The following is a 20,037-nucleotide window of genomic DNA, read 5'->3' as shown; positions in this document are numbered from 1 at the left end:
TTTTTTTTTCTTTTTTTTTTTGTTTTACCAGATTATTATATCTTGAACTAGCTATCTTAAAAAAAAAAAACACCTGAAACCCACGATCAGGTTGCGGAAATGTCAAACTGATATTTTTGAGCATTTTGTTTGTTTCTGTTGAGATGGACAGCTAAAATTATTCTTTGAGCATTTTCAATATTTTAGCAACCCAAGAGCCTGTAACTCGAGAGGAAAACACTTCAGGAATGTTTGAGAAAAACTGGAAACTCCCTCTAATGAAAATGAGTTCATCACCAACGCCCACAGTGCAGGAGGACAGATATTAGCTTAATGAACTTTTACACAGATGTTAATGAAAATCTTCAGTCCTGTGGTTCGTTTGTGGCTCTTCTGTTGCATTTTCATTTAAGCTTTCTCAATAGATAAGTTGTTGCTTTGTGATCTGCAACACAAAGGTCCTAACGTCCAGTCCTCTTTGATGCTTTTGAGGCAGTTTAATAGCAGAAGTTGAAGGTTCCTTCATGCAGAGCAGGTTCTGGTGTTTATTAGACTGACAGCCCACGGGTCTGACATGTTCACGGCTCCGCAGAGCGCTGCGACCCCGGCGACCCCGCTCACCTGACAGGCCTGTGGAGTCATGTGGAGGTTCCTCCTCAGGTCAGACATTCCTGAGCTTCAGCTCAATCTGTGAGGAGCTTTCGCCATGCTCCCGCTTTCCAGATCAATGAACACTGAGACGGTATTGATTTCCACCTGGAGTGAAAAGAATTCAGTGTATCTGCGTATACTTCAATGACCACACCAGCGCAGTTTTTTCTGAGTCTAAAGAAAAATGTAAAAGTCACCAAACTAGGAAGCATTTCTGTAAACTTTTGAGAATTGTGTCAGCAGAAAGCTACATTTGTCGGCGTGGGAATCAGTCTGTCTCAGATGACACTGTCCTGCATTTATTATCTCAGGATCAATATCAGCAACCTGCTGACCCTCTGAAAAGCTGCTGCAGAAGATAAGCAGATGTCCCAGTCAGCAGAGCAGAGAGCGGCTGGAGCCTTGCACGTGGATGTGAGCGGAAAGTCCCTCAAACCAAAGCATGTGACTCTAGAGGAGCGAGGAGATGTCCGTCTGAAAAACTGACACTTTTACCTGCAGACAGGCCAACAAGCCATTCAAATGAGTCACTTTGCAGTCAGGATTCTGAGCGCTGAGAGGATCTGACTGCAGTCAAATCTAAGCACTGCACAGAATTAAAAAGGAATCCCACATTTCTATCTTCAAAATATAAACATTATGAGGTTGTGCAAAACTTTCTTCAGTCTCTCTGGAACCGTTTCAAACAGACTTCAGACAATTCAACTCATCTTCAAGGAATTTAAGCAGAACAAGGCGACTTTTTCAACCTGATAGGAAGACATCCATGTATGTTTGTATTTTTGGAGATTTTACAGTTGTTTTTCTGCCAGAACACCCATCTCCATTCATGCTTGTGCCTGTAAAGTTTTTCACTTTTTGGTGAGTCAGACTTTGTTTGCATTCTTTGAAATGGATACTAAATATTAATTTATATTTTAAGCCAAAAATGTATTTTTTGGTGTTCTTTTTGGTGTTTTAACAAATGTCTGTGTCATTTTTTAAATGATTGAGAACATATATTAAGAAAACTAATCTTAAAACAAGATATATCATTAGCTGAGATAATACAAGTGTGAATGATGTAAGCTGAAAAAGGCCGCTAAAGACGCCAGAGCAGTTAGCTGAAAATGCTGAAGCTGAAAGCTTGCTAAAATGTTAGCAAAACTGGAAGCATATCCAAATTGGCCAAAAACAGCTAGCATAATGCTAAAATGTTAGCTTAAGTCCAAATCAGACAAAAAAGGAAAATGGGAAACATGTCTAAATTAGTCAAAAAAGCATAAAGCTAACATGTTAGCTAAAGTCCAAATTAGCCAGAAAAAGTCTAAATAAGTTTTAAAAAAACAGCTAGCATAATGCTAAAATGTTAGCTTCACTTCAAATTAGCTGGAAACTGTGAGGAAGACTACGGGGTAGATTTTGAACATAGATCAAAAGATGATTAAAGTAGGACTTTAAAAGAACTCATAATAGATTGAGTTGCTGTAAGTTTACAGAAGCAGTTTGAGACATTCAGACTTGTTTCAGAGATTTTGTCTCAAGTTTGTGTTAAATATTTGTCCACCATTTCTTTATCAAAACCACAGAGAGATGATTATCTAATTACACAAATACTTGAATCTCAACATAAGACACCTGTTCCTTAAACAGCTGAATAATAAACCAGTGGATCCTTCAGCGCTTTAACTATGACTAACATAAACATGAATGTATGGCTCAGCAGAAGTAGATATTTATATAAGAGGAAACGAAACCTCCCTGTTGTATTCAGTAATCTTTCCATGAGACTGAACGTGTTATTTTTGCTCTGAAAGAGCAAAGCTTTTGTTGTCATCTGGTAACATTTGCAGCTCCAAGGGCATCAATGCTGTCAACTCATTAAAAAATGTCTCCATCTTTAGAGTAATTACAGCCAGCTGGATGAAGTTGTCCCTCCTAATTGTGCACGGTGACACCGTGTTCATGTTCCTCTGTAGCGCCTCAGTGAATAATGCTGTTAGAGCAAAGCAGCAGCGCTTCACACTAATCTTGTTTATTATGAGGAGCCAAGGGGCGCACATTTATTTTCTCACAATCAGGCTCTGAAAATGTCCTTCCTAATGAAATGAAGCGACTCTGTTAAAATATGTCAGTGTTCAGACCTGCTGCCTCTGCAGCGAAGTTCACCAACGTGGACCTCACTGTAACGCTAGGTTCACACTGGACGCGGAGGCGCCGCAGACTGGAGTGCACGCAGCATCCCGCCTTTTGAAGACTTCGTAGACTACAATCTATAATGGAAGACTGGCTGGTCTGGTACCTTACCACAGGGGACTATCTGATTCTCAGGGACGTAGAGAGTGTGATGAACCATTAACAACTTCCAGTGTGGTTTGGTTTCTAGTTTGTTAGTCTTTTTGGATACACGACTTTATTTTTTGTGACTTACTTTTTTATATTTATATATATATATATATATATATATATATATATATATATAAAATACATATACATTTATAAACATGTAATATACACATGATATGTGTACACACACACATATATATATTTATATATATATATATATTTACGTATGTATATATATATATATATATATATATATATATATATATATATATATATATATATATATATATATATATATAAATACATATACATTTATCAACGTGTAATATATACATGATTTATGTATACACACACACAAATATATATATATATAAACATATGTATAATATATATAATTTTCTTGACTTTTTTAATGAAGATCCCAGAAAAAGGTATTATTATTTGGTTATGTGTAGCTTTTTTGAAAACCATAAATGTTTATGTTTACACACAGCCTGCAATTTTTACACTTTTTTGTGAGCCAACAAACTGACCCCGGCCCTGCATCACACAAGAAAAGATATGTGGCCCTAACAAGAAAAAGTTTCTATTGTATCTTCTACCCTGCTGTTCTCAAAGGATCATTTGTTGAACGTCGTTTCTTTGCATTTCCCCACCATTTTATGTAGAAAACTCAAAAACAAAGACAGCAGAGATGAAATGTTTGCTGCTTTGTTTGCTTCTTTTTCCTCCTCACACCAAACTGGTGACACAAACCCACAGTCGATGTCTGTTTGCCCGAAGAGCAAATAAAACCAAAAGCTTTCATTGTTGGTTTTCCTTCAGTGGAAATGTCAATATAACCTGCTGCTGTCATGTGATCCTCCAGCATGATGCGATTCTTCCACACATCCGTGCTCTTTTAGTCTCAAATTCAGATTCATTTACAAGCCCCAAAAAGCCATAGTAAAAATGTCTTGTACATTTCTCCAAGAGTCATCATCACAAGTTATTATTGTCTTGACATAAAGAATAACTGTATTATTTGGCCCATAAATGCTCCACTCAGTCACATGTTGATAATAACGAGTTCATTATTTTACCACATTTTGCCTAAATGAAGAACTTCCTCTTTATCAAAGATTGTGATTATTTTTAAATGTCAGAGTTTAGATGCTGATAAACAAAATACATCAGAAAACATCTTATGGTTCTTGCAGTTATCAGCAGAAGACAAAGGGGGTTTTCTACAAATGGCATGAAGAAAAGCTCCCGTTGTTTCCAGATGGTTGAAAAAACCAGACAAAGAAACCTGAAAAGGTTCCAGATTTAGAAATATTATTTTAGAGTTTAAACTGTTGATGATCTTTTTATTCGAATCCACTAAATCAGATGTATTTTCTGTTTTGCAAATGCCAGTTTTAATAATTTCTTGTGTTTTTTTACCGCTGAGTTTATCTGCTAAAGCAGCATCAGGGACGATACTTTTTCCCAAAGGTCATCTTGATAAAATTTAACTGCAGTTCTGGTTGTTTGCCAGTTTAAACTGTAGTTCTGTTACACTGACACTGTTTGGAAAATATCTCCACAAAATCTCCTCCTCAATTGTTCAGAGACTTGTTATTCACTTTTCTCAGACAAACACTCAAACCTTCAGAGAAAAATAAGTCCAGGATTAAAACAATGAAAACAAAGATCTGGTCGCCATCAAAGATTAATGTAAACGTTTTTAAACTGAGCACAATCTGTTCAGAAGACACAGGACGCAGGGGATTGATTGACAACGATCTATAGCCAATCACAATTCAGAACACAATGCGCTGTAAAAAAAAAGAAAAAAAAATACAATTGCAAAATTGTACAACAAAAAAGTAAGAAGAATCAGTAAGATGAACTGCTTTATACAATTGCTGGGTAGATTAAATCAATTAATTGATTTTAATCGATTTAAACTTAACAGATCAATAATCGATTCATAAATATAGAGATTATTTTAGCACATAAAGCTAGCTCGATGCTAACGTTTAATGGTATTCCCCATGAGACGGCTAACGCTCGGTCGACCTAAACATTCAGTGCTGACTAAACTAGCATCTTCATAAACTCACAGGCATGAATTTTACAAACTCTTAAAGATTTATAAAGTAACCATTTATGGTCTAAAACAGTTTTTTCTCATACTTTCTTCTTCTTCTAGAATAAGTTGTAATGCTATAGCATGATCTCCACCTAGTGGTCAAACTGAAACGTCCTCCAGGAGAAGCAGAACAATGTTTACAATGTTAATGATCTGAACATTTTAGTTAGAACTTCTCCTTTAGAGAATCCATGTAACACTGGATGATATTAACAATCTCATTATTTCACTGATACATTTACAGTATGTGAACTGGATCAGATTAATATAAATATATTCAAAACATATAGTAGATTATTAATGTAATTCTAAACAAATGTGTATAAATGTGTAAACTCACAATTGAATTGAATTGAGAGAATCTAAAAAATCAGAATCGAATCAAATCATTTCTGTAAATGATTATTGATACCCAACCTTACGATATAGCGAGGGGGCACTGTGCTCTTAACACTCGCGCTTTCGTCATTTACTCCACTCGGTTCTCCTTCATGCTTTGATGGAGTTTAGTAGAGACCATTCTTAATGCTATGTACACACATGGTATGTGTGGTTTTATTAACGCGCTTTTAGCATTTGGTGTCACTACCCAATTATAGTGCAGTAAGTCACAGTTGGAAGATGCTTGGTGCAAAACTGTTGAAGCAGAACTAAATCTAATCCAGGATTTTTCTTTCATAACTCTATTCCGATATAAAACACCAAGTATTTCATGTGTTTCCATTCAGGCACAAACAACAATTATTTTTTTTCTCCTTCATGATCAATTTTCAAACTTCTGTTTTTAATAGGACGTTACTCAAGCATCACTACCATATCTGAGTCCCTCAACTCTTTTAACTTCTAACGTACTCTCAATCGCTATTCATTTTACATGTAGAGCCCAAAAATAGACGTGCACAACAAATGTGATAAGGCCGAAGCGCAGATATGCATGCTTAGAGTTTTCATTGAAAGCGGTCGCTTGAACACGCATTCCTGAGCCCGTTGTGAACATAGCATAAGACAAAGCCCCTTGGTGTTTGATCCACACAGTCCAGGTGAACTTTCACACCTGCCCTCAAAAGCAGCACATCTGAGGAAGGAGGTGGGATTCAAACCTGTGGGTGGATGAGAGACTCACTTCACTTGACCTGGTGACCTGGACTTGTGACCAGAACCTTGAGACTTGACATGGTCTCATCCCTCTAAGACCTGGAAGGGACTTTAGCTCACCTCAGAAGACTCGAGACTTGAGCTGGTCTTCTTACAGATTTGACTTGGCTTTGTGGTTGAGATCAGAGTTCCAGACAGATTTTTTCATCAGTGAGTCGAGCTTGTACCTCATCCCAAAAAGTCTTAGTGAAGCTAACGGCACTTTGAATCTGCTGGTGTGTCTGGATGTGTGTTAAAAGTGCGTTTGTGTCATCTTCTGTCCCTCTGCAACGATCTGTCTGAAGTTTGAGTGAGTCGTGCATACCAGTGAAGAAATAGCATGTTTAATGTGCTCTGAGCCACGCATCCGCATCTGGAAACATTATTCTTGGAAGGCAGGTCATTATCCTGGGAACTAACTGAGAAAAGCTCAGTGGGAAGAAGTCGTCTGCAGCAGCTGGACCAGCCAGAACCACGGTCTGGACTGGTGTTCCACAGCAGCTCCCACGCAGGAGCAGTGGATGCAGGGTCACATGAAGCCCCCACGCTCCCAGCCGTCCACTCAGTATGGATTATCAGTTAAAAAAAAGACGTGGGACGCTGAGATATCCTGGATAACTGTATTTCTAAGAGTGAGAAGCTCCTTTAAGGGCCATTGTTACGGCCCCTATAGACTCACCAGCCTCAGTCTATGGCAGGAGTCTGCAACCTGCAGCTCCAGATCCACGTGTGTCTCTTTTATCTCTCCATGGAGGATCCTCGGCCAAACGTAAAATAAATCATGGAGACTGCTGATCCACCATGTCGACCTGAGTCAGCAGCTCCTCCTAACCAGAACTACCTAAAGAAAACAAACAAACAAAGTCTGCAAACTAAGACTACCAACCCTAAAATAAAATAACAAAACCCAGCAGTGTAAGACTGCTGAGGACAAAGAGGGGAAAAAGAACAAAAAAATAAATTAATAAAATAAAATTAAATAGAATTTATTTAATTTAGATTAGTTAAATGTATAAATTGATATCTGAGGTTCACATAGATGATAAACTCTGTAGGTTTTTACATCCTGTTGACCTGAAGACGTCTTGTTTGATCAACTCTACCTCCAGAATGAACAGATTTGATATACAAAGAAAGACTTTGGTAAAAAGATTGATCTTTTATGAGTTAAAAGGATATATTGTGCAACATTGTTTATTAGCTGTCCAGAGTTGTACTGAGATGATCCTGTTTGGCACAGAACATCTAAATGTTAATTGAGCTTCTGCCATGTTAAAAAAAACACATTTTGAGAGATGTTAGGTTCTTTTTATATATGTGCTTTTGTTTGTGCCAAAAATAGACATAATTCATATTTATTATTAAAATAAAAAAGAAGGTCATGAATGCAAATCCAAATTTCCATCAGAGTCAGCAGCTCCCTGCTGCCTAGTAAGATCTAGCTAACAAAAAGAAACGAAGCAAGCTTGCAAATAAAGACGACCAAGGTCAAACCTCAAACTAAAATAACAAAACCCAGAAGTGTAAGACTGCTGAGGACATAAACAGGAATAAGAGAACCAAACAAATCAACACAAACTTCTGCTGCTGCTCCTGCTGAGGGTTTATTGTCTCATATTCCTCAGCAGGTCACTTCCTGACCAAATGATGAAACTCAGGGGCGGCCATGGTGCAGTGGTAGGGCGGTCGACTCCTGATCAGAAGTGAGTGGGTTCGATTCCCACCTTGCCCACCCATGTGTCGAAGTGTCCTTGGGCAAGACACTGAACCCCGAATTGCCTCTGGTGGGAGGTTGGCGCCAGTGTTCGGCAGCGGAGCCACCACCAGTGTGTGAATGGGTGAATGGGTCTGTGACTGTGAAGCGCTTTGGGCCCTTGAAGGAGGGTAGAAAGCGGTATACAAGTATATACCATTTACCATTTAACTCTACCATGACTCAACAACCTAAAGAAAGTAAAACAAACATAATGCCAAAGCTGTTAGTGTGCAGTTTCATGTCATGACCAAATCTGCAATCTATAATGGACTAAAATGTGTGCTTCTTTATAATTCAGCTGTGCATTCTGGGAATTCTCTTGAACTTGGAAAACCAAATGAATTCAACTGAAGCAGTAGTTTACATACCTTCAGATCACAGTTCATCTTCTCAGTTATTTTGTAAAACAAGAACAACATTTTTTCCATTTATTTGAAGCGAATCACATCCATATTTTCAGTGTCAGATTTTGCAGCCCCTCCTCTGTGTGCTGGTATTTTTACTCCAGTAATGTAGGTACTTTAATTAGAAGCGTTTCCGCAGAATGAGGACGTTTCTCTGTGTAATCATATTTGACCTTTAAGATTGTCTGATAACTTGCTTCAACAAAAAAAGGAAAACTCTGACTGGTACTTTCCTGGGAAAATGTAATTTGCAGCAGCAGGTTGGAATGAGGCGAAGAGTCCCGTCGTGTTTGAGCAGCTCAGAGAAAACAACACATATGATCGGGATCAGACTTCAGGACCAAACCAGGTCCAGGAGTGAGATGATGCCCTGCAGATTCAAACCTCTGAGTGTCTTAGAGAATGACGTACTCGGGCTTCTACTGCGCTGCAAATCCACAACAGCCTCTGATGATACAGGAAAAACCTGTAGCTAATTACATCTTCTCGTCAGTGTGATTAATCCGACAAAAGGTTTCTCTATGGGGGGGGCACTCTTCGGTCTCAGGAGGCTTTGATGCGCCGTAGCAACAGAATTCACTAATTCATTCAGATGGAGCAGTTCTTAGACAGAGAGTAAAGTTGTGGAATCTAAAGTATTAGTGATCCTCACATCGATAAAAGCTCAGAGCAGCTTTTGCTTTTAAACTCTTTCTTATTAAAACACTTGTTTCTGCAAGACTCTGTACCAGTAAGCTAATGTAGCCAACGGTAGCTGACATGATTTAAAGACGTACTCGCCCACAGTGCCCTCTTCTGGTCAGGCGTTGCATATCCTAAATAGGGGTTTCCCAAAATATCAATATCGTGATATATCGCGATATTTAGTCCTGTGATTGATTCTCGTTGGTTCTCAGCAAGTATCCATCTTTTAATTTTCTTTTGAAGAGACTGTAAAACGTTATATTTGTCATCTTTTGGAGGTAGAAAAAGGGCACCAATGTTCCTGGCAGCTACTTAAATTGTTTAATTTTTGTTCTGCTGTCTACAACAATTTGCACTAAGTAGTGTCACTGCTGTTCATGCTTACTATTGTTAACACTGAATTTTACAGATAATTCTAATTCAGTTGGTGTTAATGATTGTCAAAGACATAGTATTACTGGTTTCAGCAATGTTACACAAAAGTGTCTATTATTTGTTGCACAAAATAAGACACAAATTGTTTATTGTGCTCCAGCTAAAAATAAATGGGTGTATTTTTTCCCAAAAATATCTGTTCTTCTATATAATGTGTTATTAGAGATGATTTTTTTCCCCAATTATCACGATATCATCAATATCGTGAATCATGTATCGCGTATCACATCATATCATGAGGTACCCAGTGACTCCCAGTCCTAAATGTGTATCTGAACCCGCCTGTCTTTGTCTTAAGGGATTTCTGCTGTTGTGTGAATTCAAACTGTAATGCTGCGACGGCAAAGACAGTCGCTAAAGTTTCTCTGCTCACCAGTCAATGGTTGTCTAATAATCTTCTTAAACTCATCCACACTTTATGAACCACTATCTGTCTTCACATGTTTCCATCATAAAACCTAAAAATCTGAAGTTGGTTTGGATAAAAACTGCTTTCCTGAACACGTGGGGAACATGTTTGTAATTTTGTCTACAAAAACACAACCTGGGTTTAGAGTGAGTAAGCCTGTGGAGCAGCAGGCCTGTATGTGTTGAATCATGGCGCTGATGTCAGCCCTGTGGTATGCACTCGCTTGGCCCGGCTGAAAGCTGACCCCCTCCCCTCCTCTGTTGTGTTTCTATTTCCAGGGTGTGAGCGGTATGTCGGTGGATGAGAAGCCTGAAGCCCCCATGTACGTGTATGAGTCGACGGTTCATTGTACCAATATCCTCCTCTGCCTCAACGACCAGCGGAAGCAGGATATCCTGTGCGATGTGACCGTCCTGGTGGAGGGCAAGGAGTTCCGAGGGCACCGGGCCGTGCTGGCCGCCTGCAGCGAGTATTTCCTCCAGGCGCTGGTGGGCCAGGCGGAAAATGGTTTGGTCGTTAGCCTTCCTGAAGAGGTAGGCCTGTCAAACACCCCCATGCGTTTGATATGACACTAAACCCTCCCCCGCCCGCTGCAGAAGAAGCGCAGAACTTCATTCTTTTCCACAGTTTGGAAAAAGTTTAACAACAGGAAGTCCAAAGTGACAGCCTCCCTTGCGTTCAATTATTAATATCAGTCTGATGAACTAATAGTACAAGTTTATTGATTTACAAAAATGTATTTTCTGAATGTCACTTTCCACAGCGTATCCATGAACATAATGGCGTTCAATAAAAAACATGTGCGTTTAGTCTAACGATGCTGACTAATTAGTTTTCATGTTGGATGGAAGAGCAGAACTCTGAGAGTGCGATTTGATTGGCTGACTCTGTGCTTTGATCCACGCGATTGTGTGAAACTGGGAGACTCAGAGAAAAGCTAACATCTTCCAGAGCAAAAAATTATTTACTTCCTATATATTGTAAATTTAAAATTTTCCAATTTAGTCTGAAAATGTATTCAGTTGTTATAGTTCCTAGACCACACAGTCTATAATGTTTTTGACATACTTATACTCAAGTTCATCTGTTTCTTCCTAAAATCAATTATAAACTAGAAAAGTTGCATTACCTGCAATAATCCTAGTGTGAATGTTTTTTGCTGAAAGTAGTTCCTGAAGAGGCTGAAGCTTTTTGCTGAAAATGGTGAGGCAATTTACTTTAATTGCATAAGGGATTTGCTGAAAATGCAAAAGCTGTTTGTAAAATGTTACATTTGCTAAAGGGCTGGAAATGTTGTTAAAGAACTTTGAAAGAGCGAAATGAGCTAAGCTGCAAATTATCCCAAAAAAACCTCAGTAGATGCCAAATTAGCCAAAAAAGTTAGCTGGTTGCCATAGCCTGTTGCCTAAATACTAGCTAAAAAAAAGGCTAATATTCCTCATTAAACTAAATTAGTCAAAAACATTAGCCTGTTGCTAAAATAGAAGCTAAACTCTAAATTAACAAATAAAAACCTCAGTAGATAACAAATTAGCCTAAAAAGCTAGCACATTGCTTAAATACTAGCTAAACTCCCAAACTACCTCAAGTTCCTCAGTAAACTAAATTAGCCAAAAATGTTAGCATGTTGCTAAAATATTAGCTAAACTCCAATTTTTTTTTTAAATGACTATAAAATATGCAAACATAGTCCAATTTTGAAATTTGAAGACTTTCTCTTGTGAATGATAACGAAGAATTCACACAATTATATTAAATCATAACTGTGCAGGAAAAAATAATGGGTAAAATCCAATGAATTATTTCTGTCAAATGTGTTCTGTTGAAAAGGACCAAACACTCAGACGCCTCGGATGTTTTTATTTCACTTACTTTGTCTCCAGCTCAGCACAAACACTTTTCCGCTCCTCCCTCTGGACTGATGAAAACGAGGCGCTGACCACTCTCCAAAAGTCCTCCAGTATCTGCAGAGTGCTTCATTTTGCTCTCTCAGTTTTGCAGCTGCTCCTCCTGAGATAAGAGACTTCTCTGAAAGTCCAGTCCTGTAAATCAGGAACTTCCCTTTCAGAACTCAGAGTTCTTGAAGTGATCTTTAGCTATCAGCAGTTTTTAAAGAAGCTCACAAGATTTTATTTGACTTTGACAGCTTCATCATTTAGGCACAAAAGACTCACAATTCCACACACCTGCCTGTAGTTTTATGTCTGTCAGAGTCATACGCTGAAGTGGCGGGGTTTCTTAAGTTATGATGAAACTCAGCCAGTGACATCTCCATTGTGCGTCCTCTTCTCAGCTTCTGTTTGACTCCACTTGTTCATTTCTGCAGCTTCTTTGTGCCCCTAGTATTAGATTGAGGAAGGTATGGTGTTTTCTTTATTTCAGTGTGTAGATAAGACAGCACTAAGACTTTGTTCTGCCTCATCTCGTCAGTTTGTTTAATTTCTCCCAGTTTTTAGTTTCTGTCTTACTCCTTTGTTTTGAATTTTCAGCTGTTTCAACTGTTTTTTTTGTCTGTCTTTATCGGGTTGCCCGCTGTGCTGCAGCGTTGCTGGTTCATTGTTATACTTGGGTTTCCATTCCACATTTTAAAGCAGTGAGTACGGAGGCCCGGAGAGGAAAAATCTAATCAAATCAAATCAATCGCTCTACGTAAAAACCTATTAAAGATCACAATGACAGAAAAATGACAAAACAATTAATGAAAAAGCATTACATTTTAGAAATAATAATAAAATTTACAAAACTTACCCCAGCTGTTGTTGTGATCTTCATTATGTTTTTGTGTTAAATAATTTCTTGATGTGATTTGGACTTCAAGGCCACCATAAATCAAGACTTGAAAAATCCAAACTACAACTCAGAATTAGAACATTTGCAAATGTCTCTGGATCTTCAGAGTAGAAGCCTGGTTTGGTTTGCCAGCAGAAAGAAGTTGTGTAGATTCGCCCTCTGCTGGTTTGGGGTATTTTTTAGGTTAAACATACATTTCTGGACGTTTCTTCTCTGATCTGGCCGTTCTTTATGGGGTCAAATCAGGATCAGCTTAAAGTAAACAAAAAAACAGATCGAAAATTTGAAAAACAGACTTTGTACATTTAAAAAAACAAAAAAATGAAAAATTGAAAAAAGAAAATTAGAAAACTTGAAATAAATTTTAAAATTTGAACAATATATTGTAAATTGAAAAACATGGTATAGAACACTTGAATAAAAAAACTCTACATGTAAAATTACCAATTAAAAAATAATATATCCATTAGTAACAGCTGTTGTTTTGAATTTTTAACTTCCTTTTTTTTAGCCTCTTTTCTTCACTTTCAGCCCTCAGTTTTCAGTTTCATTCAGGGTTAGTGAGTTTTCACTGCCGAGCTGATCCTAATGTCACATGGGGGCGGGGCTTTGAGCTGATTGGCTACCGGGACATGTTACCCATGTGGTGACAGACAGGAATTCTCACTACATTTTCTACACTTTTCTCAGACACACATGAATATTTTACCCTGTTCTCTCATTTTTTCATTCCCACTGTTCACACTTTAATAGAAAAATAAGTCTAGCATTAAGATGAAAACAAGAATCTGACCACCATGAAGATTTATGTTAAGCTGCCAAGCTGCACGTCCCCTGTCGGCGTGAAAAACGGCACGGAGGAGAATGTTTAACAAGATCAACATCTCCTGTAACCAATGAGCTCCAAGCCCCGCCCCCAGGTGAAATTAGGATCAGCTCAGCAGCGAAAACTCAAAAGTCAGAATTGAAACTGTAAACAGACAACTGAAAACAAAAATGAGAAATGAAAATATAAGAAAGTTGAAAGTACAAGTAACTGTTATTTTTTTAATTGGTAACAGATTTAGTTTAGTTTTTATTCAAGTTTCAAATGTACTTTTCTTTCTTTCAAATTTTCAATATTTCTTTCAAGTTTTTAATATTTTTTTCCAAATGTTTAATTTTATTTTTTTTTCAAAATTTCAATAATTTATATGTATTTTTGAGTTTAAAACTGCTTTCAAACTTTCAATCTGGTTTTCCATCACTTTAAGCTGACCCTGATTTGGCCCTTCGTCCTTCCACACATCGAAGCTCGAACAACCTGAAGATGCAGAGCTGCAGGTCCGGTCCGGGTGGTTGGATCCACTTCCTAAGATCCCTGAGAGAGCAGCATGTTTGAAAACAACTCATACCACTTCTGGTTCATTCAAGCTAAGTTTGACAGACTTTCCAAGTGTGAAAGCAACCCCATCTTCAGCGTTTTTCTTTTTTAGTTCAGTCATTTCCGAATGTAGCGTGTGACTTCCTCTCTGTCAAAACAGCAGATGTGAAAGGAAGGTTTTCATTTGTCCAGAGCTGATTCAGGATTCAAAAGAAGGTGTGACAAAGTTAAAGCTTGAGCCTTTAATGCTGTTGTTGCCAATTAGCACCTGTCAGGCGCCGCTACAGTCAGCAGCGTATCACTCAGTGATGAGATTAACACTGCTTCTGGATCTTCTCAGCCGCGCTCACATCCGCTCTCACTCTGTCACTGATCATCTGCAGACCTTCTTCAATGGAAACACTTTCTTTGTTTTTTCTTTTCTACGTTCGGGCTTTAAAATTTCATGTCATCTCTCCTGATGCTGAAACTGCTGCAGCTTCAAAAGGAGCCACAGTACATGTCACACAGCTGTAATTACGGCGCCGCTGACATATTGATGTCACCAACATATATGCTGCAGATATGAGCTGCGGTGGAAAGTGGGGCACATCCCACATGTGCTGTGGAGCTCCTCAACCTGCATTCACGTTGGAACTCGTCTAAAAGGACGGCAGCGTCGTCATCATCCAATGTCGATTGTAGCTCCTGTTCAGGTCAGGGGGGTGCACGGTTGGCGCTGATGGAGCATCGCGGCGTTCAAACGTGAATTATTCATGAGCTGCTGTGCGTCTCAGGTGTGGGACGGAGTGTGAAAAGTAACATCTTTGAATGGCTGTCTCCTTCATGTGTTACAGTCACTTTTGCTGAAATAAATCCAAGTGTGTCATAAAAGATTTTTTTTACTCACAGATGATTCTTAACATTTGTTGTCAAAAAAATTCTACGGCTTGTACAGCATATATTGGTAATACTTCCTTTTTGAAGCTGGTTTGAAACCAAAAGAAGAATTTACACTTCACTGTGTAACCACTAGGTGGCCTGCTACAAAACTAAGCCTTTACTTGTTCATTTTGATGTAAATGTATGGAAATTAAATTGTCTCACTCCGATTTGTGCATACATATTCTTAATTTGTAACTCATACAACACATTATGTGCATTAGTACAAAAAATACGAATTCAAAAAAATATAAACTACAATGTACACATGCACAAATTAAAGTTACAACAGCTTGAAACTAATATCACACACAAATCTTTAAAAATCACGCACGAATCACTTGCTACAGACACACGAAACCTCAGTTACGCACAAATCTGTGGTGAGACTCATTTCCCGTCTCAGAGATTTGTTACGTAAGTGGTGCATTTAAATGCTGGGTCATCAGTTTTCTTATCAGCTGTTCTGAACTTAGATTGGGAATTTTCTCTGGTGAAACTTTCCCGCTTTCTTAAAAACACATGTCAAGTAATTAATATAAAAAAGTCTAAACATGCGTTCTAAAAATAAAACATGTTAAACGCATCTCTTATGGACAAATCTCTGATACGGGAAGAGTCTCACATCAGATTTGTGCATAGCTGAGATTCTGTGTGTGCGTAACAAGTAATTCGTGCGTAACAAGTTTAAGATTTATGTATGTAATGAGTTTCGAGCTGTTGTAACTTTATTTGTACATGTGTACACACAAATCCTAATTTACGCACAAATCAGAGTGATACTTATTTCTCTCCATATAAACATCCCAACCTAACAAGAGAAACGAACATACATGGTCCTCCTTATCTAGCACCGTATCGTGAGGTACCCTGTGATTCCCAGCCCTAATTTCCACCATAAAGCTAAAAATGTTGTACGCATTTTTCATTTTTCTAACCCCCAAAATGCTGGATGACGTCTGTTTTCGCCATTCAAGTGATATATGTTCACTTCATGCTTGTAGTCTGACTATTAGAAATGAGGACATTAGACAATCTAAGTGTAGTTTGTGTGGACATCCTTAAGTGTCCTACAGGCACTTACCTATCACCTGCACACCCCATGCGTGCAGCACTTGGTCGTGGTTTGTGGGACGTTAGTGCTCCCACCTCACTAATGACTAGAGTGGCGTAAGGTCATCTTTGAGTCATTTTTATAACTTCCATTATCCTTTGATTACTTTGCAATACATCTACCACACGCACAACAATGTGCATTCCTTTTTCATGTCTCTTAAGGTGGCCGCACGATACCTGCAGTCTCCTTTAAGATCCATGGTCCATGGACCTAGACAATCCAAAACCCGTACAGGTCAACCCCTGGATGCTCCAACCGGTTTATCTTGCTATGGTCGTTACACCCTTCAACGTCATGTTTAGCTACACAGACAGAGTCATGCTGCCATTTGGGTTTTGTTTTTATTACACATCTCAGCACACTGCAATTGTTTAAAGGTATCAGATTTGAAATCTAAACATAAAGCCAGCCACAAATTAAACAGTTAAAAAAGGGATTTCTAAAGACAAATGGAGGACATCTATCATTCATGAACTGGAAATTGGTTTGAGAGAAAGAGCTGGAGAATGTCTGCCTTCTGTTCAGCTCAAACAGAAAGCTGTCAGCACTGGTGGGGTCTGCATGTGTGATGCAGAACCATAAAATAAGCTGTAGATTTCCTGCATAAGTCATTTCTGTTGCTTAGCAAAAGAAGCTGTTAACCCGCTGCATCTACTCCGTTTTTATGAAGATAAATGTGATAAAAATATGTCAGGTGTCAAAACAAAAATCAAAAGTACAGATCAATCCAGTGCTCAGATGTAGTTCTTTTCTCGCAGACTCCAGCCTGTTCTGCTGTTCAGCGGCTGCATCTCCACTCATGGCTTCTTCTAGTTTCTTAACATCCCTCGTCACCGGTCTTTTTACGGTCACTGGCTCGAGTCTGCTGACGCATCCTGCCTCTGGTCTGAGCCGTGTCGCTGTGCTGGGGAAAGGTGCAGGCGGGGGGCGGGTGCTCTGTGTCAGCTCAGTGCTGCATCCTTTATCTTCAATTCCTGTTCTTAAGCTGCTCTTGGCTGACTGTCAGCTGTCTGGAAGCTTTTAAGTATTCCTGCTGCAGCGATGGAGGACTGCCACTCCTCAAGGTTGTCACTGGGAGGGGGAGAGGTGAGTTGCTGATGAGACAAAAGACCACCTCCCCCACCACCAGCCCCTCCATAGCCTCTGCTGGAGTTGCTTGGGCTTCTGGGTGACATCATCTCTAGTTAATGTGACTAGAGAGGCAGTATCATGTGAACAAAACCCATTCTGTCTGTCTGTGGAAGTGTTTGTGAGTCATCATTCAAAATCAAAGTCAATCCTGGAAATGTTTTTTCATTTTAACAAGGTAACTGCATTACTTGCCTCTTAAATAAAATGAAAAAGCAACTCTCCAAACTGCTTTTCTTTTTCTGTTTCAACACCGCTCATCATGAAACTGAATTAAAATCATAAAGAAAATGGCATTTGACATTTAATTTTCAGAAAGTTCCCTGGTAAATTTGTGCCATAATTTAATTTATGCATTAAAATGCATAAATAGAAATGCTTTTTCATTTTCACAATGTAACTGCATTACTTGTCTCTTAAATAAAATGATACAGCAATCCTCCAAACTGCTTTTCCATTTTCTCCATCAATACCGCCCATTCTATGACATAATTAAAGTGACAAAACCAATGACGATTGCTTTTTCATTTTCACATCTCGGTGCGCAAAGAAGTGTTTCCTAAAGCAGTTTGAGTTAGCAGTCCCACAATGACGTCAGTGCTGAAAATGACTGTTAAATGCCATTCTCTTTATCATTTTAATTATTTTACACAATGAGAATTAATAAACTGTTGAAAATATCAAAACAGTCTACTTTTGTAGTAAAAAAATTACCAAGTCATTAAGCTGTCACAGCAGAAACACTCGATTCTTGTTTAAATGTGAGAAATCTCTAAACGAACAAATCTTTCGTGAAAATGTGATGTCTACGTTCAGCACCGTGTAATGGGTCGCCATTATTAACTCTACACCACAGCATGTTATAAAGAGTTTTCCAATGCCACGAGCTCCCTGCTCTGCTCCATTCTTCATCCACCTACAGACAAATACATCCATGAACGTCTTTGTTTTCCTCATCTGAGCTGGAATCTGAATCTAAACTGCACGTCTGGATAGAAATGATATTGTTTATCATTTTTGTTGCACCTCTAATGTTCGTTGGGGTTGTAAGGGGCTGTAAGCTAGCAGGAGAGAGTGTAAACAAAGGGAATGAGCGGAGTCCCGCCCACAATTCAGAGGTGAAATTCTAATTAATCCCTGCTGCTCTGCAGAAACAATGTCCTAGAAAACAAAATGTTTCTGATTTATTTTGGCAAAAAAAACATAGCCACAATAGACCTTTGGGAACTATTGATCAAAAGATGATTGGAGAGGGACTATAAAGGGGTGAACCAAATTCTCGCCAAACCTTCACAACCCCAGTCAAGCTGAGGGCAGAGTTAGCTAGACTCAGAGATGGGGATTGGTTGGTACAGATGAAGCTTTACTGAGAGGAGCTGGGAGCTGCTGGGATGGCGACTCTGTCCAACCAGCAGGAGGTCTTAGCAAACATGAAGACTCTTCCATATCCAAGAGAACTGATGTGGTTCTTTGTCTTCAGGTTGGAGGAAAAGCAGAGGAGTTCAGAGCATCTTCATCACTGTATTAAAACCACGATTAATCAGGCATGAGCCATAGTCAAATATTTCTGAGGAGCTAGTCTACAAGCATTTAGGACTAATTATGAGCTCTCAGAAAAACCTGCTTCATTTCCCAGCATGCATCTGCGTCTGTAGCAATGTAAAGATGGAGTCATGTCCTCCCCGGTGTCTGGCCTGTGCTGTAAGCTGCTCTAGCAAAGGATTAGATGCACACTATCTGATTTAATCCACTGTCAGGAGGGAGCTTTCCTTCCCCTAAGCTCAGCACCAGGAACGTCTAAGCTTTTGCTGTCACTGACAAAGACACTTTCTTCATGTTCTCAGTTCTTTAAGCTTCAACTAAAGAATGTTTTCATTTTTAACTGATAATATGCTTATGCGTAATTTATGTTTCTAGAGTGTTTCACAGTTCAACATTTGAAAATGCAAGCTTTACCTGCAGAAGGAAACAATTTTCATGTAAAATTCGCTGTATTGAGCTAGCGAGCGCCACTGTAGCGAGCTAGCGAGCTCCGGTGTATTGAGCTATAGCTATAGCTGTCCACCAGGCGGCTGGCTACCGTAGAGAACCCACCCACTGAGTGCCCACTTAAGCCAATGTGGGCAAACCCATTCAGGACCCACATTTTCTGACACTTTTAAACCATATGGGGCCCACTTGGCCTCGCTGGCTGGGTTGTTGTAAATGCAAACCTTTGAAGACTCATGAGGTCAGAGGTCTCCAAAAGATTTGACAAAACTTATTTGGTTTCACTAAAACAAAAGCAAATGCTTGCTTCATTTTGACAGCATGTTGTGTTTTTTCTGTAGCAGACAAACACTGAGCTGCTGCATCATCATTACAGGCTGATGGAGAAACACAAACGCACTAATGGGGCAGAGTGAGCCGCCAGCATGAAGAGGCAGGCTCCTCCGCTGCATCCAGAGATGCTGATAAACAGCAGAGCTGCTGGAAGAAAATTGCTGAGCTTCCCAGGGATCTATTTTCAGCAAGTATCAGCAGCTGCTGCCTGCAGGAACGCATCTTTATGTGCGCCCCGCGCCATATGTGATTACAGCACTTTTACAAGCAGCACAGCAGCCTAATGAACGAGAGTCTGAGGAGAGCAACGCAGGGGGGATGAAGGGAGGAGGAAATCTGGAAAACAAACTTTTTTTTTTGCTTCAGATGATATTTGTTTGTGAGGCAACATAACCTGTTCATGTCCTGTTGATTTACTGAGCAATAGTCGTGTGTGGCAGGGCTGCAAAACTGATTTAATATAAGACAAGTCAACAGAAAGATGAGCCCCAAAAAAAACATTT

At 39.1% G+C, this 20,037-nt stretch overlaps 1 protein-coding gene across 1 annotated transcript in view; it reads left to right on the top strand.

The window, feature by feature from the left end:
• bach2b (BTB and CNC homology 1, basic leucine zipper transcription factor 2b) overlaps positions 1-20,037 on the top strand; it is a gene marked incomplete at its 5' end in the record, with an annotated part of 81,042 nt that overhangs the window by 38,143 nt on the left and 22,862 nt on the right. The window contains 1 exon segment of the mRNA XM_024291099.2: positions 10,172-10,426. Within this exon segment, the coding sequence (XP_024146867.1) occupies positions 10,172-10,426 (255 nt within the window).

The sequence above is a fragment of the Oryzias melastigma genome, linkage group LG24 (genome assembly GCF_002922805.2).
Source record: "Oryzias melastigma strain HK-1 linkage group LG24, ASM292280v2, whole genome shotgun sequence".
NCBI classification, from domain to species: domain Eukaryota; kingdom Metazoa; phylum Chordata; class Actinopteri; order Beloniformes; family Adrianichthyidae; genus Oryzias; species Oryzias melastigma.
This window is presented reverse-complemented; position numbering and strand designations above follow the sequence as displayed.